The 27,931-nt window shown below is 38.2% G+C and overlaps 4 protein-coding genes across 48 annotated transcripts in view; 2 read left to right on the top strand and 2 right to left on the bottom strand.

Moving 5' to 3' along the window:
• LOC105689010 (basement membrane-specific heparan sulfate proteoglycan core protein) overlaps positions 1 to 13,414 on the top strand; it is a 99,744-nt gene extending 86,330 nt beyond the window's left edge. For 38 of the 44 annotated variants that reach the window (XM_048652231.1, XM_048652287.1, XM_048652278.1 and 35 more), the window contains 24 exons: positions 44 to 269; positions 354 to 730; positions 822 to 1,104; positions 1,196 to 1,631; positions 1,765 to 1,913; positions 1,995 to 2,175; positions 2,477 to 2,749; positions 2,874 to 3,431; positions 3,517 to 3,940; positions 4,122 to 4,308; positions 4,411 to 4,699; positions 4,822 to 5,082; positions 5,163 to 5,423; positions 5,988 to 6,146; positions 6,864 to 7,136; positions 7,435 to 7,586; positions 7,730 to 8,037; positions 8,139 to 8,605; positions 8,718 to 8,883; positions 10,826 to 11,219; positions 11,314 to 11,701; positions 11,779 to 11,980; positions 12,098 to 12,448; positions 12,548 to 13,414. In XM_048652231.1, coding sequence (XP_048508188.1) covers positions 44 to 269; positions 354 to 730; positions 822 to 1,104; positions 1,196 to 1,631; positions 1,765 to 1,913; positions 1,995 to 2,175; positions 2,477 to 2,749; positions 2,874 to 3,431; positions 3,517 to 3,940; positions 4,122 to 4,308; positions 4,411 to 4,699; positions 4,822 to 5,082; positions 5,163 to 5,423; positions 5,988 to 6,146; positions 6,864 to 7,136; positions 7,435 to 7,586; positions 7,730 to 8,037; positions 8,139 to 8,605; positions 8,718 to 8,883; positions 10,826 to 11,219; positions 11,314 to 11,701; positions 11,779 to 11,980; positions 12,098 to 12,448; positions 12,548 to 12,827 — 7,045 coding nt within the window. In that variant the 3' untranslated portion in view covers positions 12,828 to 13,414. Of the gene's footprint in view, positions 1 to 43; positions 270 to 353; positions 731 to 821; positions 1,105 to 1,195; positions 1,632 to 1,764; positions 1,914 to 1,994; positions 2,176 to 2,476; positions 2,750 to 2,873; positions 3,432 to 3,516; positions 3,941 to 4,121; positions 4,309 to 4,410; positions 4,700 to 4,821; positions 5,083 to 5,162; positions 5,424 to 5,987; positions 6,147 to 6,863; positions 7,137 to 7,434; positions 7,587 to 7,729; positions 8,038 to 8,138; positions 8,606 to 8,717; positions 8,884 to 9,270; positions 10,172 to 10,825; positions 11,220 to 11,313; positions 11,702 to 11,778; positions 12,045 to 12,097; positions 12,449 to 12,547 lie in introns of those variants that run through there. The other 6 variants (XR_007277476.1, XM_048652181.1, XM_048652210.1 and 3 more) reach the window with 6 other exon arrangements.
• Positions 13,415 to 14,531: 1,117 nt separating this feature from the next.
• LOC105689031 (protein-S-isoprenylcysteine O-methyltransferase) lies at positions 14,532 to 16,805 on the bottom strand. The gene is made up of 3 exons (XM_012405769.3): positions 16,600 to 16,805; positions 15,977 to 16,456; positions 14,532 to 15,891 (listed from the first exon to the last, which is right to left on the bottom strand). The coding sequence occupies exons 1-3, from the start codon at positions 16,795 to 16,797 to the stop codon at positions 15,709 to 15,711; spliced, it is 861 nt and encodes a 286-aa protein (XP_012261192.2). The 5' UTR covers positions 16,798 to 16,805; the 3' UTR covers positions 14,532 to 15,708.
• A 235-nt stretch (positions 16,806 to 17,040) lies between these two features.
• LOC105689029 (GON-4-like protein) lies at positions 17,041 to 22,616 on the top strand. Of its 2 annotated transcripts, none has more exons than XM_012405767.3 (9): positions 17,041 to 17,182; positions 17,312 to 17,781; positions 17,898 to 20,250; positions 20,344 to 20,500; positions 20,593 to 21,205; positions 21,273 to 21,501; positions 21,593 to 22,178; positions 22,277 to 22,497; positions 22,564 to 22,616. In XM_012405767.3, exons 2-9 carry the CDS (start codon positions 17,342 to 17,344, stop codon positions 22,612 to 22,614), a joined length of 4,650 nt encoding a protein of 1,549 aa, XP_012261190.2. In that variant the 5' UTR covers positions 17,041 to 17,182; positions 17,312 to 17,341; the 3' UTR covers positions 22,615 to 22,616. The 2 variants fall into 2 exon arrangements, with proteins under 2 accessions (XP_012261190.2, XP_020709706.2); XM_020854047.2 differs by having other exon boundaries at positions 22,271 to 22,497.
• On the bottom strand, positions 22,559 to 24,370 carry LOC105689030 (exosome complex component RRP42). Its single transcript, XM_020854048.3, has 4 exons — positions 23,877 to 24,370; positions 23,557 to 23,753; positions 23,328 to 23,493; positions 22,559 to 23,262 (listed from the first exon to the last, which is right to left on the bottom strand). Exons 1-4 carry the CDS (start codon positions 23,931 to 23,933, stop codon positions 22,807 to 22,809), a joined length of 876 nt encoding a protein of 291 aa, XP_020709707.2. The 5' UTR covers positions 23,934 to 24,370; the 3' UTR covers positions 22,559 to 22,806.
• Between the last annotated feature and the right edge of the window lie 3,561 nt (positions 24,371 to 27,931).

Here is a 27,931-nt window from a genome sequence, read left to right as displayed (position 1 = left end):
ACTAACATGAAAAAGATCAATATCCAAGAACGTCAATTTACAGACTCTCCCTGGTATCTCTTGATACTGCTGTGAGCACAAACACTGGAAACGCTCGTGCTGTCGAAGTTGAGGAGTGCAGTTGTCCAGCTGGATATAGAGGCTTGTCTTGTGAAGACTGTGATGTTGGGTACACCAGAAGTGGCGCAGGTCTGTACCTCGGTACCTGTGAACCTTGCAGTTGCAATGGACACTCTTCACAGTGTGATGCAGAAACTGGAACTTGCGAGGTTTGTTGCTCTAGTCCAAACTATGCAATGTTTTCGTTTGCTCTCGAAGAAGATTTCAACGAATATTATTTCTTTCACTTCTAGTACTGCCGTGATCATACGACTGGTGAAAATTGCGATGAATGTGAGAACGGATATGAGGGCGATGCGACTCAAGGAACACCTCAAGACTGTCAGCCAATCAACAACGTGATTCCTGGAACTGATTGCTCCTGCGATCCGGCAGGATCACGAGGGACTTATTGCTACAATGGCCAGTGTCAATGCAAAACAAACGTTGAAGGTTCACAATGTAACCGATGTCGACCATTTACCTTTGGACTTACCTCCAGCAATGTCGATGGATGTACCGAATGTTATTGTAGTGGCGTTACCCAGCAGTGTCACGAAAGTTCGCTCTATATCACCCAAATACCAACGATCATTTACGACGACAACCACGGATTCACTTTGACCGACCTGTAAGTCGTACTTCTATAATTATTTTTGAAAAATCATGATATCGACCTAATTGAATCATTTATTAACATTCGTTGATTGTGTTCATTATAGTACTCGAAGAGATGTGATAACAAGAGGATTTGAGATAAACCCTGCTACAAATCAGATCAGCTACCGCTACCAAGAACCTCGAAGCCAAAGGCTCTTCTGGTCTCTGCCATCTCCAAACATTGGTAACCAAGTGAAGAGTTATGGTGGCAAACTAACTCTTACTCAAGAAATTAGGACACGTAGTGGAGCCACATTACAAAAAGATCAGGATGTTCTTTTGATCGGCAGTGGTATAACTTTGTACTGGACTAATCCTGAAGAGCTTCAACCTAATATTCCACTGGTGAGTCTTGATGCCCCTTGTTGATTTTCCTAAATTTTGATCAGTTAATATTGACTAATGTAGTATTAATTGTTTGTCATCTATAATACAGACATACAGTGTTCCTCTGGTCGAATCGTCATGGACCCGATTGACAACAGAAGGTCCTCGCAGTGCATCTCGTGTAGATCTTATGACTGTACTATCCGGATTGGAAGCAATCTTAGTACGAGCTACTCACAGCCAAGACATGATAGCAACCTACATTAGTGACGTCAGCCTCGATACAGCGGTACAACATGTGGCAAGTGACAGGCGAGCCACACAAGTCGAAGCCTGCCGATGCCCTACTGGTTATTCAGGAACTTCTTGCGAATTATGCGCTCCTGGATATTACAGAGACGTCAGAGATAAATCCGTTAGTGTTTTGGGCTCCTGCAATTCCTGCCCTTGTAATGGAAATGAACAGAAATGTGAGGTTGGGCGATCAGGTGACGTTGTGTGTCACTGCTTAGTGGGATACACTGGAAGATACTGTGAAGACTATGGTGAGACTGAGCATAATTTAGTTCGCCAAATTGGTTTTGATGATAAATTCGTAAATTCTGACTGATGGTAAATTTCTGTAAGAAAGTATTCCCGAACAATTAACCCCTGAAAATAATATTTTTATCGCTGCAGATGTTGCAACAACCACAATCTCTACCGTCACTGAACCACCACCCCCACCACCACCCAGGATTGTTGTTACTATTCAGGAACCTTTGATTCAAATCGTCGAAGCTGGAACTACGGTCACATATCATTGTGGCGGACGATCTGAAGACAGTGTAAGGGTGCTATGTCTAATAAAAATTTCGCTGTAATAACAATAGCAATCAAGTCTGAAAGAATCTCATATAAACATGCAGGACACAGTCAGCATTGAATGGCAGAAAGAAGATGGACAGCTTCCTCCTGGTCGAACCATTCAAGATACGAGCGGTCTTCTCATCATCAGGGATGTAAGGGTGTCAGACAGTGGTGTTTACGTCTGCCAAGTCAGCGATGGTTTCAACATCGCCTACCAGAGAGCCACCCTTACTATTGGACGTACGTCATTACTAACCATTGATTTCATTAAAGATATATAAACCAATTTTATACCTGAGGTATCAAATCATATCAGTGTTCGAATCGTATATTATCTAGAATAACATTCCCCAATCTGTAAAAAAATGTATATGCCATTTTTTCGGCCGCAGCATTTCCACAGAGTCTGCTACGAATACCAGGTATTAAAGTGAATAACTTGATGTTCGTTTACAAATAGCTGGATTGGTAGGATCCATTCTGGTTGATGGTTTCAGTGATCATTCATTAATAATTAATCTTTTCTTGCTTCTCCTTTCAGCCGCATTACCAGTTCAACCACGAGTTGTGATAGTGCCACGTTACCTTGAAGTTGAAGAAGGAAGCCCTGTGGAATTCCGTTGTGATGTGACAGGTAATCCGCTGCCCGAAGTATCATGGATTCGTGTCTCGGGGCAAATCAACCCTGAAGCAACATTTGAGAACAATATCTGGAGACTACCTGCTGCAAGAAAAAGTGATGAAGCTGAATACAAGTGTATCGCACGAAATCGCGCTGGTATCCACGAGGAACATACCATTCTCTACGTCACTGGTAATTATTATGATCCATATGTTAGTAGTCTTGAACTCCTCAGTACTGTTCGACATTTCCATCTGATCAGTACCATTGCTTTTCCCAAATTTTTTAATGTTTCCAATGTATGATTGTTCCATAGGCAATCAACCACCACCTCCACCCCCACCCCCAGAACCAATCATCAACCCCTCCAACTGGGTCGGTGGAATCGGAGAACCCATCCGCCTGGCTTGTACTGGGCCAAGTGATGCGCAAATAACATGGACCCGATCTGGAAATGCCCCACTACCATCTTCAGCTACTCATCAAGGCGGAATTCTAAGCATTCGTAATCCTACACCTGCTGACTCCGGCATCTACGTTTGCACAGTAATCACCTTCCAAGGTGTGGTAACGAGCAGTAGCGCTAGAATATCGATTCAAGGTGCAGGAGCAAGTCGACCGGTTGTGAGGGTTGAACCAGATAGACAAACCGTGTCCCAAGGAACTGTGGCCGAAGTCAGATGTATTGCCACAGGAGAACCTACTCCTCAGATCACGTGGACCAAACGAGGGGAATCGCTTGGATCTCATGTTCAGATCATAGGAAATACGCTCAGGATAGTCAACCCTCAAATTTCAGATCGAGGAATCTACATTTGCCAAGGTTCTAATAGTGGAGGAAGTGGAGAGAGCAGTGCTATGATTGAAGTACAACGTAAGTACAATTATGATTCATAATTGTATGCAAAATGAAAACCTCACGCGTATGTTAATCCCGTACATCATCTAATACCTTGTAGGACGTGAGTCACCGGTAATCGAGCTTTACCCCTCAAAGACGCAACAGATTTCTGAAGGTGGTTCGGCTCTTATCCAATGCCGTGTCGTCGAAGGGCTTCCAACACCGGAGGTTACTTGGGCTCGATACGATGGAAGACCTTTCGGCCCCAATGTAGAGCAGCTTCCTGGAGGAGTTCTTCGATTCAATCAGATAACACTAGAAGATGGTGGATCTTTCGTGTGTTCTGCATCAAACCAGGTTGCCTCAACCACAGTAACCGCTGTCCTTGAAGTAAACTCACAGCCACAGATCACGATCACGCCATCCAACCGTGAACCCTTAATAGTCAGACTGGGTGAAAGAGTTCGTCTTACCTGCAGTGCTACTGGGCGACCTAGCCCACAAGTCGGATGGAGTAAACACAGGGCTGAACCAACCGTTTAGTAAGTCATGGATATCATGAGCTTTTAGTTCATTAATTTTCTGGCTTACAATTAGTTCATATTGGGCCAGTATGCCCAGTTCTTCCAAGTACTTCAGGTTGATTAATTATTTGTGGCTTTGCGTCACATCATATGTATTACATATTGACTACAAATAACATAAGTTATCTAAACATTACAGTTCTGAATCAGTCCCTGTAACGCGAGCATTTGATGCTGTCTTTGAGATAAGCTCAGTGTCTTTCAATGACGAAGGAACATACGTCTGCACAGCAAGAAATGACATTGGGGTAGCTGAGGAACGGATCCATGTTGTTATTGGTTCTAATACCGTAGATGAAAACGAGCCGGGAAACGGATACGACTCGGTGAGTTCTTGAAAATACTTCGAAGTACGAATGGATCATTTAATGATGCCATCAGAATGATCTTGTCACAATGGGGCTCATTCGAATTCTCCTGCTCGACAGAATCTTACTAATACTGACCCGGGAGTCAGAATTCCCGATGAGAATCTGAGAATCCCTGATGGTGGACGTGTAGAAATGCGCTGCCGTGTTGTTGGGGATGGTCGTGAAACCATCTACCTAGATTGGAAGAGGAGCGATGGTAGAGCTTTACCCCCAGGCAGCGATGTTCGTGATGGCGTATTGGTCATTCCAGTGGTAACTAAGAACGATGCTGGAGAATACGTCTGTCAAGGCTCGAATAGCTATGGAGATGTCATATTCAAGGCTCAATCGCATCTTGAAATTACATGTAAGTCCCGTGAGCTTCATTGCTTATTATAACCACTAGAGGTTCTCCAATTAGTGGTTTGATGTTTGTTTCGTTTTTGACCTCAGAATAATTCACTGTACAGTTAACCCTTTATTCAACAGCTCCACCAAGGATCGAGTTGGATCCAGCACACCAAACTGTAAGACCAGGTGATAGTCCAGCAATAGTATGCAGTGTCACAGGAGAACAACCAATTGAAATTCAATGGGATGCCATCGACCGCCCACTGCCCTACACAGTAACTCAATACCGTGGACGATTACAGTTTAACGGAATCACTTCCGCTGATGCTGGCAGATACCTATGCAGAGCGACAAATGCTGTCGGTACCGCAGAAGGAGTGGCTGAAGTTCTAGTCAATGGTACGAATGCATCGCTCATTCAATCACGAGATCATCTATCCCAGAATCCGTAAATTTACATTTGGTGTTGTATATTGCAGAACAATCTCCAATAATCACTGACAATCAACGTGAGGTGACCGCATTTGTGGGCTCCTTAGTGACACTTGACTGTCCAGTAGACGGTCGTTTCAGGGTGGAGTGGAGTAGAGAAAGAGCAGAACTTCCAAGAAATGCATACAGACACGCTAATGTCCTAAACTTAACTGAGGTCCAACCACAAGACAGTGGAACATACATCTGTAGAGTAACTGACCCGAATGGAAGTTCGAGTAGTAGCTACTTCACTTTGAGGGTTGAACGTGAGTATATCATATTCAATTGCTTAACGTGTGCTTTGGATTCAAAACATTTTGTTTGCAAGTATTATCATCACCTTCAGCCGATCAGATTGTTTGCCAATTGGATTTTTCTAATATGATTTTTCAATCGCGTTAATTGTAATTTTTAAGCAAGGATGCATTTTTAAGGTAGTAGTATCAGCGATATAATTTTTACAATGCACTTACTTCTTTTTTCAAGTCTACTCAATAATCACTATTTTCTTCAAACCGTACTTCATCACGATTTGCTGTTTGCATAATCTGTACCTGATATCATAATTACTTTCAAATCAAACCAAAAAGTAAGCAATTTCCATTCGTTTTAGTCTTTATCATTTTCTACAGACTGAATATTTTCATCAATTTTCATGTAATCAATTAATTGCCAAGCCTATCATTCTGTCTACGGTTGTTATGAGTGATTTTCCCGGACCACTACACAGAATCGTGCAACCATAGCTCTACTATATGGTTCCAAGGCTAGGCTATCATATAGCTTTTATTATAATTTAGTAGTTAATTCGCTTGTGGATTGCATGCCAGTTTATGGAGTACTCTGCAGTGAAACGGAATTCCAATGCCAAAGTACGGAATGCATTGATAAGTTGTATCTCTGCGACGGTACTGATGACTGCAGAGATGGGAGCGACGAGCATCACTGCTTTAACGGATACTCTCGTCAGTATCTCCATCACAAAATCGGTTTGTTCATGGATGTGTTTGTGCGTGCTGTCTATTGTTGTACGATTCATCTTGCTTGTATAGCGCCAATGCCAATGAATTCAATTCGTCTTCATATCACTTGTATTCTGCTGCGTCAATTGTTTCCCCCTATCAATGATACAATAGAAGTCGTAGACCTTTACATGGTATTCTTTGGTCTCTACATGTATCATTCCTCGTATCGCTTTATGTTCCTGGGAAAATTCATGATCTGTAGTAACATCTCTCATTAACATATAGCATAGATCATTGATCTAATTAATTTGCTATCATGTTTGCAAATACTATTCAGATGTTAAGAAATTATTGAATACAAAGCTACTCCTCAGCGCCGGCACATTTTCTGCTGGAAGCTATATGTATCCTGTATTTTTTGGTTCGGTCAGTGTAATTCTTCATGTTTCATTTGTATATACATGTGTACTATTGTCAAAAGTAGGAATCTATCAGTCCCATAGTCGTTCGATATTTGCGTGAATTTGAAAAGAAAAAAAAAACCAATTGTTCAAAGTACCAAATCTGCTACCACTATGTTCAAATAGTTCACGCCAGATTCATGGTTTTTTCAATTTCCTCCATATCTTGAACGTATAAGTAAACTCTAGACATTCCAAGGTCGTATCCTTAGGGGACTTATGGTTTCCGCGTAGACCCATAAGCTTTGACTAATATGTGCGTATATTAATCATTGAACAGCTCCTGCGTCATCGGTATCTCTCCGTATTCGAGCATCCCAGGATCTGGTAAATATTGGAGACACCGTTGATTTACAATGCGATGCCTCTGGAGGCCGGGACACACGCATTCGATGGGTCAGGCCGAATCATCCTGAACTTCCTCCCAACTCACTAAGCCGTGGATCAATTTTAAGAATCTCAGATGTTGCGATAGGAGATGGTGGTACTTATCGGTGCGTAGCTGATACTCCGGAAGGCACCTTTTCAAAGGATTACGATCTTCAAATTGAAGGTAATTGAAACCCATGAAATAAACTACTTTATTAGGACGGACAAGATCTCGTAATTCTCTAGAACCGCTAAACTGGTTCATTTCATGTTGTATGCTGTACAAACTAACAAAGTGATTCGTAATTTTATATCTATGCAAACCGACTCGTTTCGGGTGAGTAATACTTATATCAATCCACCCATCAAAAAAGTCATTGTAACAATCTGTAATACAGATTTCAGAATTTTCACTCCAGGCATTATTAGGCCTTGCGATGTGTAGTCATTATCACTTATCCCATATGTTTGCGCAAATCCAGGTGGAAATAACGATGCGCCAGCTGTCGAAACAAAATCAGCACCCTATGGTTCGGGCGTAGTAATGGACTGTAGTGTTGATCTCGAACCACCAGTCAGATTCCAATGGAACAAACTTGGAGGTCTTCTGCCGGCTAGCAGCCGAACATATGATGTATGTAGAGAATAAAAGATGAACATACTTCAATGTTCAAGCAATTACATCTTGGCTATCTTTTAATGCAACTATTCAAGAAGTTGAATACATCAAGGTAATATCATAGCTATTGAGTACTGATATCTGTAATTCATTTGCAGAACCAACTGCAGTTAATGGATGTGAAAGCTGAAGATGCAGGCACGTACATCTGCACAGCAAGTAACGGTCAAACGAACGTCGAAGCACCACAGGTCCTCTTAGTTACTGGTGTTGTACCTAACTTTAGCCAGGCACCTGAAAGTTACATGGCTTTCCCTCCTTTACCTGATGCGTCTCTACGATTCAATATTGAAGTTTCATTCAAACCAGAAAACGATGATGGTGTTATTCTATACAACGGTCAATCACGCCAGGATGACGGTGATTTCCTGGTTCTCTCCCTCGTGAGAGGGTATCCCGAGTTTAGGTATTTACCATCATATCCCTCAGTAATTAAAATACGGTATTAGATAATTAGCCTCTGCAACAGCTTCACGATTGTTCAATCTAACACTTCTCTCTTTGTAGGTTTAATGTAGGATCTCGTCCAGCTATCATAAGAGCACAGAAGCCAATTACTCTTGGAAAATGGCACACAATTACGCTTCACCGTAATCGCAAAGAAGGAACAATGCTGGTAGATGGAGAAGGTCCCTACACGGGTATAGCTGCAGGTAGATTCGAAGCATTGGATTTGTTGGAACCGCTATACGTCGGAGGAGTTCCCGATTATGGAGCAATCAGTAGACATGCCGGTGTATCCTCTGGCTTTGTGGGATGTATCAGTAGGCTGGTGATCGGAGAAAATCAACTAGATCTTATCGCCGATCAGTCATTAAGTGTCGGAGTAACAACTTGTGAAACTTGCGCTGAAAATCCATGCAGTAACAATGGTGCCTGCCAAGAGTCGGCAACGGAGCAAGGCTACACTTGCTTATGTCCTGCGGGATACAGTGGGAAACATTGTAACAGCCTTGGACAATCATGTTACCAAGGTCAGTATTTCTTTATACTACTTCGCAAATGAAATGCCTATGCGTGATCAATGCACGCCACTTTCAATGCGATTCCTTTTTTCATTAACTTGCGCATGTCGATTACAATTAGGTGCCTGCGGTGAAGGTAAATGCGTCGACAAGGAGAACGGTTTCCTCTGTTACTGTCCTCTTGGTAAATCCGGACCTAATTGTGAAGTTGATACGTCAGTTAATCACCCAGCGTTCCATGACAGGAATGCATTCTTGGCGTATCAAACACCAAAAGCTGTGCGAAAGTAAGTACGATATTGCATGGTAGAAATATATTTTACAACCCTGTAGAATTTGATGGAAAGTAATTTGTACATCGCAACCTCTTTTACAATACTGATTTCTGTCGTAAAGCAATTCAATTTTCTTTTGCTTGGCTGTCTATTCTATTTGAAGAAGAAAAAAATTGAATTTCAATATATTTTTCATTTCTATCATATTTTTTTTTAATGCTTTCAAGTACACGGTAAAACAATTTATACTGCAAAATTTTATTTGGATACAACTAATTATGGGTGAGGTCGATTTGAAACCGGGTGAAAAGACTTCCTTCTCTGTACCAAGCTCATTTTAACAGACTTCCAGAATTACTCCAAACTTCTGTAAACCTAACGCGCTAAAATTATTTTCAGGCACCCTAAACGATATCTCCCTAAAAAATCTGGGTCAAACTCTCGATCGTACGTGCCCTCACTTAAAAAAAACAGAGCCAGACCACACCATCAATCACACTAAACAATAAATTTAACCCAAATCCGATGCACGTATAGATCGTTCAGAAACAACATCTATTTTTACTACCGATATTTTATACATATTTCACAACGCAATTGACAACATACGTGCACATCATTGCGTGCAACGATTAAACGATAACTGTCCAAAGATCCGCTGTTGTAAACAATATACAGAATTTCATCAGGTATTTCAAAACCTGTGTTATCATCCATTTTGTAAGAATATAACAGGTCAATTTTTATTAAATCGAACGTTGCTGTACTCTAATGAGGTTACAACCTGCGTCGCGGGTAGATAATATCTAATAACAAATACTGTGGTGCTATAAAATGTAGTGAAAGAACCTCAGTCAGTTTACTGATTAATAATTAATATTTTGTACAGCTTTTTAATTAATGCATTTAACGCGTCGCTCTGAATTCTGTTTAAATTTTGTTGTTTTTTTTTCTCTCTTTTTATTATTATTAAGTTAGGCGTCAAACCACTGCCACACCAGTTGCATTTAACTACACCTAATACAAGGCTTAAAAAATTGGATAAAAAATTAAATAAATAATGAATTGGAGCGGCAACATTATAGAAATGTTATGATGTTAAATAAAAATTAGCTTATGTAATCTGTTTGTACTTACATGTATAAGAATCTATATATATATATAAAATTATTTGTTTACACATATGAATGGATATCTATACATATATACTCAGTAGGCCAAGCCTATTCTACTATACATACTATACATATACATATGAAAATATTTTACGAGCAAATAAAAATTGATGTGACAAGTTAAATTATTTTGTTGGTTTTTTTTTTTTTTTATCTTTTGTTTTGTCTTCCTTCACTGTTTAGAATGTAACAATTTTTGTAACACCCTCACACATCCACTAGGTCTTTGGCCAATCCCTAGACATTAGATAGTGTATGTACATATACTTGTATATGTTTCTTCGGAGCCATTTGATGCATGAATTACGTAGTTCCGAACAAAATAATTTAGTGCTATTAATCATGCATCGAACTCTTTTTTCATGAAATCACACATACACGGCATGACACCATACTCGGGGAAGAGAAATTCATTCATATACGCTTCTTAACTTCTGATTCAAAAATTATTTGCAATACTGTATAAAAATAAGTAAAAGTAAAAAGAATTTTTGGAATTGTACGCAAGGCTGGTTTGGGACAAGCTTATAGTTCGAATCATTTTCAAATATTGCTTTCTGATTGAGTTGCAATTGTCAGTAGATAATCAATATTTTTAATATCCGGTAATGCTAACTGATTATCAAATTTGTGTACATATCAGCATTATTTGGAAAGATCGTTAACAACTAGACTCAATATTAATTTGTGATCTAAAACAAACACACGATTTGAAGTTTATTGCAAAACAAATGGCAAAATGATTCGACAAATAATTGTTTGTACTTCATTTATCCCAGGCTTAAACTAGCTATGAAATTTAAACCATCGGACCCAGGCGACGGTATCCTGATGTACTGTTCCCAGAGTAATGAAGGTGTGGGTGACTTCATTGCTCTTATAATAAAAGACAGACATGTGGAGCTTCGGTTTGACTCAGGCTCTGGAATGGCAGTTGTCAGATCAAACCACGTTATCCAACCAGGGATGTGGCTTCACGTAAGAGCAGCTAGAGATTTCAAAGAAGGAAAATTATCTGTGAATGGAGAGCCGCAAGTCGAAGGAAGGTCACCAGGATCTTTGAGATCTATGACTCTCAATACTCTGTTATATATTGGGGGCATAAATAGACAGAAGATCAGGGTCAATAAAAATGTAGGAATCGACAGAAACTTCCGAGGATGTATCACCGAGGTAACTTGCGTAATCCAATAACCGTAGTACACAATTATCTAATCGAAAATCTCAATGTGCAATTATTCCACAATTCAAAAATTATTCCAAACAGCTCGATATATCTGGCCAAAACATCGATATTCTCAAATCTATTGTCGATTCTTCGAATATCAGAGATTGCGTTCTAAAATATTCAAATCAAACCGAGCACCTGGTAAACGAATCTTCGACAATATCCGCAACACCGACGACTACACACCAAACCACATCATTTAATCCCTGCAGTCTTAATCCATGTGTTCATGGAATGTGTCAGACGACGCACGCTCTTGATTATTCTTGCATATGCGAATACGGATACGTGGGAAGAAATTGCGAGAATGTTCTAAAGCAGTGCGAAATGCTAAGTCCCTGTAGAAATGGAGGAACGTGTACAGATCTTCACGGAGGGTTCAAATGTGATTGTCGGCTGGGATTCAACGGAGTTAGATGTGAAATTTGTAAGTCTACTACAAAATGTATTTTCTCTGATAATTCTGTTAATTTTTACTTCGTTAACACTACTTGTGAATTTTAGCGGTGGACATATCTTATGACGTCGCATTTCACGGAGATGGTTGGCTCGAACTCGACCGTTCCGTAATGGTGCATGAGGAGGAAAAAGAGCTCATAGGATTCGAAATTTCAACAAACAAAAGCAATGGTGTAATAATGTGGCATGGACAGACGCCTGCCGAACTAAGTCCTAACGATTACATATCCTTAGCTGTAGTCGATGGGTAATTTGGAAGACAATTAATAGTGCCATATCTTCTCGGATCGGGAGCTATAAAAATAGAATTGGTACTTTACCAAACATAGCAAGTACGACACAAAATAAATAATAAACCTTTCAGATACGTGGAATACCAATATAATCTCGGATCTGGACCTGCAGTGATTAGAGTAACGGCGCAAAAAGTTGACGACGGAGAACGACATAGAATTGTATTAAAACGTCAAGGTAGCGAAGGCAGTATCGAACTGAACGGAGAGCACACTGAAAGCGGAGCAAGTGACGGCTTGCAGCAAATGCTCAATGCAAGGGGTAGCGTCTACCTCGGAGGTGTCCCAGATTATGCTATGACTTTTGAAAGATATCAAGACGGCTTTTCCGGCTGTATTTACACCCTTGAAGTTCAGGATTCCGGAGCGATAGACATTGGAGAAAAAGCGATCAGGGGAAAGAATGTATATCCCTGCACTAGGTAACATAATTTAATTTTAATCGCAGATCTTGATAATAACCAGGATGTAGTTTTAATTTATTATCTTCAACATTTGTAATTATTTTACACGCTGCATAGAACCAGATGGATTCCATCCTCGTTGGTATTTACTGACGCAGATGCCGATATATTTGATGCCTTCGTGCCACCACCCCCCGTGAACATTATCCACCCCAAGCCATCCCTAAATGTAGCTCCAACTAATTTTCGGAATCTCTCGTTACTAATATTAGTCCCAAATCTCGTTATCTTCACAATGGATGTAAGATTGCATAAAGTTATTTTTGCAGTACTTCGAACTGCAATTGTTACTCTAATAGGTACTATATCTAATAAAATAGAATATCAGAGTGATTAATTTCAACTCTCTGTCTAAGTTACACATTTTTCGAAATTCTAATAATGGTACCTGGACTGTTAACGTGTTTTGTAGTACGTTGGTCATATTTAGTGGTGCGAAAAATATGTATCTTACACAAAATCCTAATATTGTCAATAACTAAACAAATTTCTACATAATTTAATGCTTTACTCATGGGTGGAGCTGCAAGATTAGACTGAGGTAAAATATGAAAATCGATATAAATACCCCGGCAATTTCTGTGTCGCAATGAATTCCATTACTTATGACGTATATCAATTTTACAAAATTTTTAATTCTCATGCATAATCATCATCCAAATTATTTGGTTGCAGTGACGGAATCGACGGCCCTCCGATAAGAGGTGATGGTGGTCATGTCCAAAGATAAATGAAAGTAAGTCTCCATGCTTGAGTGCCAAAGAATCCAAACTCCGGATTGAAATATCATCTACAAGTTCAGCATTGGTGAAAATTCGAAATTCATTTCAAGGTGTAGATGTGAGACTACTCAACATTTTCGTATGTGACGAAATAGATCTCGAGAACGACAAATTTTCGGAATCTACGAAGCGATGTTACAAACAATGAATTGAATATTCAGATTCTTTGGCTCTCAAATAGAGAAGATATTAATCTTAAGGAATAAATAGGATTGAAGGCTTTATCTGCATACATGGATGTATGTAGCTATAATAATACTATAGCATTGTAATTTTGTATTATTATAGTCTTTTTGTACTACCTTATTTAAAGCGTGATAATCCTATTCTACTAATGATATTATTTCTCGTTCAATTCAAAATGCATAACCAGTACACAGTTGAATGACTAACGCTCACGAATATTTCACTGACCAAATTTAATCTAAAATCGTGCCACACTGTGCCACTGAAAAAAATTCGAAAATTAATTCATAAATGAAGTTTTACAATGATTGAACGAAAGACATGTTCTATTCATACTAGCCTATAGTGTATGCCATTGATATCAAGGGTTCATTTCAATGGTCGGTGCTTGTATACGTCATTTGATAGTTAATTTTTTTGATTACTTGCTTAGAAACGCATATTGTGGTTAGCGCTCACTCCCCAACCCACATTTGTACAAGTGAATAATACATATGTACGTAAAGTTGATCAAACATGGGACACTGTAGATTACATTGGTATAGAATTCTGATTATCAAAAATCGTAGTACGACAAAAAATAATTTCAATAGTGATGCTTGGTGCTACGTATGCAAATTTGTATGATCATCGTTGAATAGTAATCTTATGAATGTACTAAGGAAAGATCGCACTGATATATTACCTGCCATAAGTTCGCGATACACAGCAGCACATGGTGAATAGTTATATTTTTTCACTTATTAGACAGCTAGCTACGATAAATCGCTTGATTGTTCCATGAAAACAATGGGCGATATGTTATCCATATAATACATATTATGCGTATGCTTCGAAATAGAAAACATGGCTATAGGCTTCTTATTCTACGATAATTATTTGCAGAAATCCATGAATATTTCAAATATAAACTTATTCTACAACCCGAAACTGTGTAAGTAACCAACACTTCAGCTGCCTTTAAAGAACTAAATTGGTTCAAAGATCCGTGATAAGTTCGCAGTCTATTTTCATGCAAAGAAATAGATAAAAAAAGTGATTTATTATAGTCAGGTGATAACTCTCAAGTTAACTCAATTCTTGAAATATTTTTTATTCAAACGAATATCATCTGACCAAATGTACAATTATTTATAGCAGTTACGTACATTTTTAGAACAGACAACAGCAATGTGAAGTTCGAATTAAATAATGAATAATTTCCGGATGAACGTGCAAATAAAATAGAAACATATAATTGTTCCATGGGTATTTCGTAGTTGTGAGAGTGAATCTCGTATTATCTTAAAAAAATAAAAATCGTCTATCCAAGTAAGAAATGAAACGTAACGTTGCTAGCAAATCTGCACAATTATTTACAATATTGTTGCTGAAAATCGTTGATGACTTCAAAGTGTATAAATAAAAATGCCAACAACTGCTTTTCTCGTACAATTTAAAATTTTTGTAGAGTAGACTAGATATTATTATTGTTACGCTGCAAGCGATCCCGATTCGTTGATTAATATTGTTATCACAAAAAAGTTGTTTCAAAGTCATATCACATAAATATCGGGTACGCGATGAATAGGCAGATATTTCTAAAGGTAAAAGAAATCGTGAGCTCTGAAAGTATCATATCAAGTATGGCAATGTTTGAAAGTATGTACTGTTATATATTAATAAAATAATGATAATAATTCATAATAATGATAATATAATAATAATTAATAATTAATAATAATAATAATAATAATAACAACAACAACAATTAATATATATGTATACATAAATATATATTAATTTCCGACATGAAATGAGACAATAAATATAATTTTCATATAAACCGATGATTTTTTTGAGAAGTAATCCTCTATACCTATTTTTAATATACTGTTCTATGGTTTTATTTAAGACAAGAATTTTTTAAGTAACATATTGTTCAACCAAAGTCTATCATGCATGGAGTTCTAGACCCTATAACTGTCGATTGAACTTATAAAAAATTTACACGTTGACTGTTTATTTACAAGCAGGTAAAGAATTGCATTTGATTAGAAGACTTCCCATTACCACAAACAAATTTGAGTTATCCTGTCTAGATCAGAGTATTCTAATTCAAATGATAATATAGAAAAATACAATTAAACTAATTCTTGTGCTGTTATACATGATTGATGTACACCTTTAACTTTTGTGAAAGGTTTTAATGAACGCCGTGAACGATGTCTTAGAGTATTGTCTTTACTGTACTCACACCATGGTGGTGCACTATAAGTCGAATTTGTAACCAGAAATGAAAGGCAACCCAGTACCAGTTTGCTTCTGATAGTTTATGTAGTCTCTTCCAAAGAATTTAATCAACGTCATCTCTTCCAGCAGTACCCGCTGTTGAAAAAATCTCCAAGAGATGAATGTATAGCAAACTGTGCAGAATGGATTTTGGAGTATTAACTGAAAAATACCATGTTCCAGGTGAGAACACGAAAGATGGCAACTTATTTACTAGATTTCCGTATATCTCTAGCAAATGAAATACCTGTGTTCCAATCGACCAATAAAACCAGCCAACATAACTCGGATGCCTAGAAAGTCTGTAAGCTCCGTGCGTGACCAGTTGATGGTCCTCGGCTTTAGTGCTTTGTATGAGGTGGTTGAAGTTTTGTCGCGCAGTGAACATAGCCAATTTTCTTAAAATTTCTCCACCAATACAAAGGCACAATCCAACATAAGACACTAGGCACGGTTCTTTGAGCCAAGGAAAGAAATATCTTTCCAAACCAAACTCTAGCCAGCTGATGAATGCAGCAGTTCCGTACTCTACACTGTGATTTAATATGAAAGAATCTAAAGATAAAGCTTTTGGGTTCGTCCAAGCAATGGCAAGGAACTCTGAGTAATGAAACATTGCCATCACGGACATATATATTCCAAATATTTTCCATGATAACGGCGCAGTTATAAATATCAATATTCCAATTCCAAATGCATAACCCAACGATGTTGCACGTACCGCAACCTAGGATTAACCAAATTGAAGAACTTATTAAAGAATACTTATGATAGTAGCTTATTACTACATGATACCTGAAATTTCTCAGATTGATCCACTTCAAAATGGAAAGTTTATAAAATCAGAACAGTTGCAAAACAAGTACTTACTTGGTAGGTGAAACCACGAAAGGTAATGACGATTAAAAAATTAAGAAGAACGTACAACGCAACATAAGTCAGCCAGACACTTTGAAAATACAAAGCGTACGTCTCGAATTGTAACCTAAAAAGAAACTTGGGCAACAAGGCGAAAACTACCCCGGTAAAGAATGTGAACACGCTGACTTTTCCTTCGTAGCACAACATGATATTTCAAATTCCAACTCTGCGGATCACTAGTGAACAATCCTGATTAATTCACTCAACATATATACTGATTAAATACACAAATTGAAGACAGAATGTTACACCGAGCAGATGCTCGCTACTAGAACGGCCCAAAACGACCTTGTACGAAAACTATAGCATCCGGCATCCCGTGTAAACGATCGCGTTAATGAAGTTAGAAAAATCTTAACTATTAAAATAAGGAATGTGTTTTATGACAGGCAGAAAAAGCTTGAACCTATACTTTCGTGCAAATCTCGTTCAACATTGAATTCAGGATATGAGATGGTGAAATCATTGATGAAAGAATATTGTCTGTTGATATCTGTTCTGCAGAAGATCGAAGCCTCTGTTTACAAATAACGTAAGTCTCGGTTATCCTCGATAAAGATACTGATTATATTATCACTTATCAGAATAGAATAATGAAATCCTCGGATCAGTGTGATATAATGAACATGTTGAATAATTTTGAGGTTACCTTTTTTCACAGAATCAGCAGAGTACACAGCTATCTGTCAACATGGATGTCACAAACCGATTGAATAACACTAGCCCAGTGGAATACAAGAGTGCATCTACTGATCATGATGAATCAAAGCCAAATAATCTCTCGTTTTCCTTTAATTTAGGCCTTGAGAATATGGACGAAGATATTTATTCAGATTCTGATGCAGAATTGGAAATAGATGTATCAGAAATTGACAATTATCAAGCCCCAAATGTCCTGAAACGAAAGAGAGAGATGGATCAAGACATATCGGTTTTCAATGAGATGGAAGAAGAAATTGAAAGACAATTAGATGCCAAAGCTGCTCGGACTAATCTAACAGCAAAAAATGTCAAGAACATACTCAAACATGTCATCACTAATGAACATGTCATGGCAATGGTTAAACGACGAGCATATAACTTGGAAGATGATGTTACATTCGAACCTAAACTAACCAGGGCTAAAGCAAAGTATGTGTTATCTATATTATTGATTTCAAGAACTGTGCAATTCAATGAATGAATTTCTGTGTGATAAACATTAAGAGATTTATGTGAGTCTCAATAATTAATTTTTTGAATGACAGGGAATTGGCAATGGCTCAACCAGATATCCCTTGGCCAATATCGCCAGCTAAAAAATTGGGAGGATCTGAAGTACAGGTATTAATAGAAGAGGAATTGCCGGAAGATTCATCCGATGAGGAATACCATCCTGGACAAGATGAACCAAGTGACGATGAGAGGGAAGTAGAAAATTCAATTTCAAGTGATTTGGATTCCCAACCTTCAACTCCAGCAAATGGGCCAGATCTAAATCCTGCTCCCGACAATTTGCAACAAGAAAAGAATATAGATGTTCGATATGATGAGGATGAGCTCTTCAAAGTTCCAGATATTCCTCACGTTCCTATGGAAAGTGAGAATATTGGTCAAAGAACAAGATCTAAATTTTCACTCAGTGAGACACCTTTAGAACAGATAGAACAGGCTTTTGTACCTCCTGATATCACTACTGATATGTATGATTGGGGTTGGGATGCTGACGATGATTGGGATAACTTTTTAAAAGAATTCACGCAGCCTTTGACTCAAGAAATTGTTGGAGATGATGATCCAGAAGCTGATCCAGAATACAACATATTAGAAGACGAAGAAACTGACTTACTGGATAAGGAAGAATTACGGATGGATAAAGCTGTGAAAGTTACAAGAAAAGAGCTGAATAATTTGGTTGCCGAACTGTTTGAGTTTTCAGATATGTTTTCCAAACAAGATCAAGACATTGTTAAAAAAAAAAAAAATGCAGATAATACAATTTCCTTTAACGAGAACACCTCTGTTAATGGCTCGGTGATAGAGCTACTACCGGTTCTAGCAGAATCTAACTTGCCTAAACTAGTAAATTCTGAACAACGCATGTTGTTGGAAGTTCAACTGACTCAGCATGTTCAGCTTATGGCGCAACATTTTGCTATGACCTACATGCACCCTGAATGGCACAATCAGGCTAAAACGTCCAAGGAAAATTTGATGAGCTTGAAGTATTTGAGTAATGGCGAAAATTCTGCTTTTAATGCAATCAATCTGCCCTCTGCTTTGGAACTGATTTTGAACTGGGAGAAAAAATTTGAGGATAAGAAATTATCGAGAAATTATATCGCGTTTGTAAAGCAAGAAGATGCCGTGGATAACGTCGCTGTTTGGCAAAAAATTAAATACATTCCCAAATTTCATCCTGCTATACAAGAACTATTTTTAAATAGTGAGGCTTTGATGTACCCCCAGCTTCTACCTGAGTGCCCGTTCAAATTCTCTCGGAAACAAACTCGGTCTTCAAAATGGTTGAGTTCTGAAAATCAGCTCATAGGATTAGGACTCGAACAATTCACACCTTTTGTCAACATGAATTCATCCAAATTAAAAACCAAAAGTGCACAGTTCATAGAGATAGTTCAATTAATTATCCAATATCTTCTACCAACCAAAGAGCTGCCTAATATTGTCAGGCACATAAATTCTAGTCGCACGGGAGGAAGATATAATGTAATCAAGGAATGGTATAAGACTAAGAAACTACCAAAGCTTGTACACTGTATCCGCAAAATAGATGAAAGTGACTTAAAAAAACCTAGGGAACAAAAAATAAGTACGCTGCCACAGAATTGGCAAAAAATTTTAGAACAGGTAATTGACCAGAGTAGTGAATCAAGACGCAATAGATTATTGAAGCTGTGTGAACATCTTCTACAACCATCTAATTGTAAGTTGGATATTAATGGCAATTCTGGCGTGCAGCCGACTGCTTCAATGCACAAGTTGAACCAAGAATTGCTAAACCCCACTATCAACATGCTACCTACTATGCCATTTCTTAATACACCCACAAAAAATACTAACTGTACTAAAAACCCAAACAGTAATCTGGAAAAGACAGGCAATGGCTTACAGAAATTATCAATCAGGCCTGATGCCGGGGAATTGCAGAGTGTTGAATCACTTGAGAGTCCATCATTATTTATACAAAATCAAATTGATGATCCACTGAATAGTGCTAGAAATAGTTCAGTTGTGAAATCAAGGTGTGAAGTGGCAGATTCATCTGAAAATTCTAGTGAAAATACACCAGAAATATCTGATTTCTCATCTCTAAAGGGTATGACTGAAAGTGATGAACACACTACTGTAGATACAGTGACTGAAAGTAATGATCAACACGAGACGTTAAAGGAAGAAAGGAATGCGCCATCATCCATCGATGGTCCTCAGTTGAGAAAAACTACACCTCGACTTGCAAAGATACGCAGCGCACAGAACATGAAAATGATGGCTCAGATTCTGGGTAATAAAGGACCTTCGCCAAGTACCACCGGTGTCAAGACACGTGGAAAAAGAGGCTTGTCCAAGAATTCTGAGGAACCATCCACATCAAGCAACGGGGTATGGGTATTTTCCAATGTATTGTATATTATACAAGTGTGACTCTTGTCGTTGTTTACAACGGAATATTGAATGATTTCGATATATAAATAGGATAATGAAGATGAGATAGCAGAGTTAATGTTAGCTAGTACAACCATTAAGAAAGATACAGCCATACGAAAACGGGCCAAACAAGCGCGAGAGTTGGAAAATATCAAACGTTTGGTGGAGGCTGAGAATGATTTGAGTCAGGAAGAGAGAGCAACAAGTAAGTGAAAGTCTGGCAATGTACAGTTAATTAAAATCAGCGTTTGAATTCAAAAAATTATGACCATCATCAATGTTACGCATTTTTCACAGAATTTGCAGTATCATTTATTGATAAGTTACACAAGGTACTAGATCCTAATGCTGATATATTGAGAGCCGTAAGTAAATTGCTTGTGGACTACAATGAAAAAATTGAGGCCCTCAATCAAACAGAAACCGAAGAGCCATGCCTATCTGAAGTGCCAAAAGAAGAGGAAATAGTTTGTCTAGATGGATCTCAGGAAAGACAATCAACCTCCAAATCATTTATCAAAAACAACGTAATTAAGCAAGCAACTGAAGCTGCTAAAGAATCTCTCACAGTGGAGCTTTACAAAGATGTTTGTGAAAAATTGGTGGGTTATCCGGAATTGTGTTCAGATTTCTTGCTGTTCTTGAAGCCGCATCAAGCAGCAATTGTCGGTAAATCAGTGGAGCATGCCATGCTACAAAAAATGAGCGATTTTGTCGAAATTGCACAAATTTATTTTGCAAAACAGCCATCTAGACTTTCAAAAGTTATGCAGGCCATAACACAGTTAGCTTCTGAACCTCGTGTAAGTTTGGAAAAGGTCAATGCCGTAATGGGTCCACTTCTCAAGGGACATCCACTAGTGATGGACACATTTTTGCAAATCTTGCCTAATGGAAAACCGCCAGAAAGGTGACTATATTATGATCAATGTTAAATAATTATTGTAACTCGTATTACATATACATATATGTTTCAGCTTATTCGCTGCACACATGTTTGAAAACCTAACTTGCCCTCTAGGCCCTCATGATAAAACCAAGATTTATGCAGAAGATGCACCTGAGTTATATGAAAATATCGAAATTCCGGTATCAACATCTCAGGAGGATCCTTATGGCGGTGATAATTGCAAGTGCGAGTGCCACTATCTAGATGATCATAATTTAAAAAGCAGAAGTGAACATTGTGTATCTTGCGGCACGAGAGTGAGTATCTGATAATTATGTGCACAAAATCTGATCAATACTCAGTTTGATATATGTTCATGAATTTATGAATGATTGATGATTCGAATAGTTTCTAAATGGAAGGATATATCTGCAAACATCAGAGGGTCTGCGGCCAGCCAAAGTTACCTTTCCTGGAGGAGATGATGAAAAACAAGAACATATTACAAGAGTGTCACTTAAAACTGCAGAAAGATTTGTACCTGCTACACCTACAAGACGTCGTAAATCATCAAAAACTTCTTCTGATCAAGCTGATACTAAGGCAAATAAAACTTCGCCTTCCAAAGAGGGAGAGGAAATGTTATTGAAATCCAAACGGATGAATAAAATTTCATTCAAGTCGAAGGAACAAAAGAAATCTTCAAAACCCATAGAAATGAGTGGTAGTAATGATTGTTCAGCTGAGAAAAAAGATCCCATGTCTCCAGTGAAAACTAAACGGGAAGAGAGGGCAGAAAAAAGAGAGGCGCAAGATATTTCACGATTGAAACAAACTAAATCTGGGTATAAAAACTCCACAAAACAAGTAAAAATTCTGGATCCGGATAACACCGATAATACAGGACAATCTCATAATGAAGATACTAGTCAGGATGAAAATTCGAGACCAGAGGATTGTAGAGTCGATGATGTAGAAGAAGAAACAAAACTAAGTAAGTCAACTCATTTTGTTTACCAATGAGCCTCCTATTACCTATATTCAATATAATGAACATTCATTTCTATTATTATGATGAAATAACTGGCCCAGGTATGCACGAGGACAATCCAGAGGCAGATGTAAGTCTTGAAAAAATGGATGTTTCTAGCGATTCTGGTAGTGAGTCTGAAAATAATGCTCAGGATACAGTCGAAATAAGGCCTTGGGCGAGGCAGGAAGACGCAATATTATTAGAGTGCATGAAAAAAGAGTATTCAGAAAATACTTTCATCATGATCAGCGAGATGCTTGTTGATCGGACGGTTCAACAGGTAAGTCAATGGCTTATTTTTATGCAGACATAAGGAAATTGTATATTGATAAATACAATTATTTAGGTAAAAGAACGCTTCGAAATTCTTCTCTCTTTATTGGAAAAAATGGCTTAATGCAAAATCTTGCACGAATGGTTACTACATGAAAAGTGAAGTAAAATGGTGTAAAATTAAGAATACTTGTATGTATATTTTTACTCATTGTTAATCTGGATCATGTTTGTTTTATTGTAATTGGACTATTTATACTGCAATTGTTTTACCCAACCTCGATGTATACAGTATGATGATACCATAATTAAAATTTTATTTAAGAAATCCGAAAATCGATCTCTGAGGCCCCAAAGCATCTTCTTCCTTTAATGCATTCATAATGCCTGTATTCAACTTAATACCGATATCTTGTGCAAGCTGTAATGTCTTCACTAAGGTTGATGGTTGTAAACTACCATATCCTGTCTTTACTACAGAAGTAACACGACCATTAGGCATCACCGCAGCAACTATACTTGCAGCACTGCACTGTTCTTCCTCAGGAGTTGGGTCAACAACACAATTTTCCCCTATTTTGCACAAAGTGACAAGCACTGGAAAACTACTGACATCTAATTTAACACAATCAAAAGGATCATCTGATAGTTGGATATCTGCTTTTCCACCATCTAATGTCGCTGTAGTAACCTTGGGAATTTGCGTACTATACAATGCAGCTTTTACTGCTATTGATATGGCGTCAAATAAATTACCATCGCATTGAAGAATCTGTGAAACACATACGACAGTAATAATTCCGTAAACTAGATTTTGTTTTTGTTTTGGGCACTCACCAAAATGTCTACGTATATCTTCCAGCATTTTTGCTCAGGTAAGATGCACAATGTTGTCAAATCAAGCACATGGGGAGACTGATAAGCTAGTGTCAGGGTGTTGCTTATTTCTGTACCTAATTCATCGCCACCCTTTCCTTCGAATACCGGTGTAGCATTAGCAGAACTGTAAAAATTAAAATGATTAAAAACAACATTCACCCTTGTCGGACATGTAAGTATCACTCACCAGTCGACGAAGAATTCCAATTTACCCTGATCAGGGTTATAGGAGTATGGTGTATCAACCTCTACTTTGACCCCAACCAATATATCTGTATTAGCTAATCTCAAACGAGCCGAGCCACTGGTATGTGGTATTACCTTTGTCTCGACTTCCATCGGACGATAATCAGATCGGCTTCTGCCATCCGTTCGAAAGTTGTCCTACAAAAATATTCAGAGTAGTGGGGATTAGAGAAAAACAATTTGAGTGTACAATGCTTTGCAAAATAATTACTTTGGCAAAGACCCATTTAGTGATTTGGAAGTTCACAGATATTAACTTACGTCGACTCCATGTAAAATAAAAGTCTTTTCTGCTAAACTCAATATTGTAGAAGCCATAGCTGAGATTATCAAATGTGAAAAACAACCGACACTTCATAACCTATGTGGCAAAAAAGCAGATTAGGACCATTCCACGTGAATCGCATCAGTCGCCTCTCAGAAATTTTTTTAATTTGGCATGTCGATTGTCGATGGGGAGTTAGAATTTTGTGCCAGAGGATCTTTGAATTAGTGCGAATTTTCATTTATCATCAACAATCGAAAAAATTGGGCAGCGTTTTCTTCAATCATAACTTCGTCAAAAATGATGTTAGATCCAATTTTTTTTTAGCATTTACGCGGATAGTGCCACAGATTTAGGAAGAAAATAGATGGTTCCAAAAAAGTTTATTTATCATTTGTTTATGTAACAATTAATTTTTAAACGATTTTTAAAATACTGACGGAAAAAACCGAAAAATTAAAAAAAAATGCTGACATTACTTTGAACTATACTACACCCTGTGAATTAATTTCAGAGATGCGTTCGGCTTTGTTTTCGAGTAAAAAATCATCAAAATGGGCGGCGCGCGTCAATTCGAGCTCGTCGCCGCCTGGCACGTGATGGCGCGCGTCCAACCATTCAGAATACCCTATCTATACCTGCACTCCTTGGTCGCTACTTGGTGGACGCTCAGCGGCGGCATTCGCGAGTCATTTTTACAATGATCGACATCATTTAAAAATCTGAAAAAAATACCATAGCTTTCCTATGACCCTCCACAGCGATATAGTTGAGTTCCAGGAATGTGCTATTTCTACAGGCTGTAGTATAGTTCAAAGTATACGTCAGCATTGTTTTTTAAATTTTTGGTCCTATCCGTCAATATTTTAAAAATCATTTAAAAATTAATTGTTAAATAAACAAATAACGAATAAACTTTTCTGGAGCCATCTATTTTTTTCCTAAATCTGTGGCACTATCCGCGTAAATGCTAAAAAACATTTTTTTGACGAAGTTATGATTTTTTGAAGAAAGCGCTGCCCGATTTTTCGATTCTTAATAATGAATGGAAATTTGCACTAATTCAAAAATCCTCTGGCAGAAAATTCTAACTCCCCATCGACAATCGACAAGCTAAATTAAAAAAATATCTGAGAGGTGACTGATCCGGTTCACGTCGAATGTATTGTTACATCGTAAATGGCCCATTAAACTAAACTGGATGCGCGTGTAATTGCCGCCATGCAATCTCCCGTCTCCCGACCGCTGGATTACTACGAAACAACCAGTGATGGTCAACCTGCGCCGATATACACCATCGACGTAACAACATACGCGATGCCGACACGCCTGACGTTGACTGCAGTTTTGAACATCCTTCGAATTATGGGTAATAGAGGGCGTATTTGAATAGTAGTTGATTTCCATTCTCCAGTCAACGCGTTGTCTCCACGTAACTTGTACATTTAACCGTACCTGATACTAGAGAATTCTAAAACTTGAGATAACCATTCAAAGAATCACTCCTCATTTAAGTGTATAATGCTGCTAAATTAAACGTATTAAATGTGGTGACACGCCGTATCAGAAGTCAGTGAAAATCGCGAGGTACAGCGCGCCTCTACACGTCCCCGATTGTCCCGCTCGGCAGGAGTTGGCGAGCTGCGCGCGTACGTCCGACTTCGAATCGTCCAGTTGTACTCCGTCTGACTCGCTATGAATTTAACTGTGACTGTGCCTGATAATACCGCATTGTAAAACTTGTTATGATCAATCGAAAAATCTAACTTCATTTATATGTAGAACGGCGATAAATTGAACGCATTAGAAATGTTGATACGTCGCATCAAAGTCGGTGAAAGTCGCTAGATCCAGTGAGCCTCTACGCGGCCCCTGATTGGTGTAGTGTCGTCGGCCATGTTGTATGGCATAAATGCAGAGCGTTTTCGCGGTAACGCCATTCCTACATCGAACTTCGAATCGTGTAGTCGTTCTCCGTGTCTCGCTTTGAACATAAGTGTGCCTAATAATACTGAATTTTAAATCTTGTTATAATCAGCCAAAGGATCCTACCTCATTCACGTGTATGACGCCTTTGAATTAAACGCATTAAAAATGGCGGTACGTCGTGTCGGTGAAAGTCACGTGACCTAGCGTGCCGCTACGCAGCCTCTTGATTGGCCCGCTTAGTAGAAATGAGGGGGCTGAGACTAGGCCATTTCTACGTTGAATTTCGGATTATCTGCTTCGTCTTCGCCAAATTCATTGCTAATTCAAATCATACGTGGGAATATCGGATCCTGAAACAAGTGACGATCGGCCGCACAACGACTGTAACAATCGTCACTTATCTGAGGTTATATTCGGCTCAATGAAACATAAAATAATGGCAATACTGGACGCAACAAGTCGAAGCCGGTGGCCATTGTGAATACTTTTTGAATTCTTGCCGTAACTCGAGCATATCCGCGGTGGATTTGAAGTGCATAACCGGCTTGGTGTCGACGACGATGGGAGCGCATTTAAAGTCCCTCGACTTCTTTGCCAGCTCACGCGATGGTGTATGCTGGCGTTGGAGTCGTACTTTTTTAGTTTTTTGAGGCATAGGCTCAACTTTTTCAGGTACATCAGGAACTGAATTGGATAGCTTTCGCGAAAAGTTAAGCCCATGTAGTCTCAATTTAATGGTCAGCCATCGGCTAAACGAATTTGAAATTTGATTTGCATTTTTATATCTATTTGCTTGCTTAAAATTTCAATTCATTTGACTCAATTTGAGACAAATTGCAACCCGCCTTTAGGTACGTACCAATGAGTATATTCATTAGAACTAAAACAGGATGTCTAATCATTATAAAAATTTTCTCTTCTTACACAAATCTTTTAGCCCTTAACTTTTTTTGCTTAATGAATAGATATGAGTTTAACTGAATTCATTTCTTTACCGATGACATTTTTCAATCAATTCTATTGAATTTATCAATATATTGAATAATTTCCGTTGTCAAGAGTAAATTTACTAAATTCATTCAAAGATCATCGATGTTTGAATGAATTTCGGCCTGATAACAAATACACTTTTTCTCAAAATTTAAATAAATCACGGCTTCGGCCGGGGCGTGGGCAGCCTTCATATTCCTATACACACAACAAGTTTACAATAAGTTTTTGAACAAGATACCACGGCAACGAATGTGAGATATGAGTGAAATGGAATGTTCTTGGTACATTTTGAAAATGATTTTTTTTAATATCCTTTCTCTTAAAAGTTATTTGCCAAAATAATGGCAAAACGAATGTGAACCGAATGTCTGGGTACGCCGGCGCAAGTGTGAATCGGGGCTTTCGTCAGTAAAATCATTTCTCGGATAAATATAGGTGAAAGACAGGTATAGGTAAATTCATGTATCGCGAAGGGTTTTTATTTTGCAAATGTGTGCAGTGTGTATGCGAGTGTGCAAGTCATTATAGTCTTTACCATTGGGTTGGATGTAGGCTTAACAAAATGGGCAGGCAAGAAAGATATTGGTAGTGCAACTTTACTTTCCACAGCAATCCCAAGTGATTAATTCAGTAGAGTTTATCAAATTGCATTATTTAATTTTTTTCAACATTTAGCTCGATATTTTTCTAATGATTCTTTTCATGTGGTCTTTTAGATCATTTTATTAATATCTATAGATATCTAATAGATCATCTTCCTATCAATAATTCACAAACAAGTCAAAGTAAATCAAGTTTCTTGCTTTTCTGTAATATTCGTGGTCACTTGGAATGGGTAAAATGCGTCAGCTCTGCTCTTCGTACCAGTCGTGGTGCATGGAAGTGAGGTGGACGTTGAGCTCGAAGGCTCAAAGAGCGCCACGCCATACATACCTCTCCTCTCCCTTCCTCCGGCTAATTTGAATATAAAAATGCGATTAAAAATTGCATTTCTTCGATTTCGATAAGCAGAAATATTCCAAGTCCGAAGCTGCTCGTGCGGGTATACCGCGTCTTAGCATATTTCATTTTGTGCATGCCTATTTGGGTAATTTTAAAAACAATAACTAGCGTGACTTGCTTGCAAGGC

The sequence above is a fragment of the Athalia rosae genome, chromosome 1 (assembly GCF_917208135.1).
Source record: "Athalia rosae chromosome 1, iyAthRosa1.1, whole genome shotgun sequence".
Lineage (NCBI taxonomy): Eukaryota > Metazoa > Arthropoda > Insecta > Hymenoptera > Athaliidae > Athalia > Athalia rosae.
The sequence above is the reverse complement of the archived record's forward strand: the minus strand, read 5'-3'. Positions and strand labels throughout refer to the sequence as shown.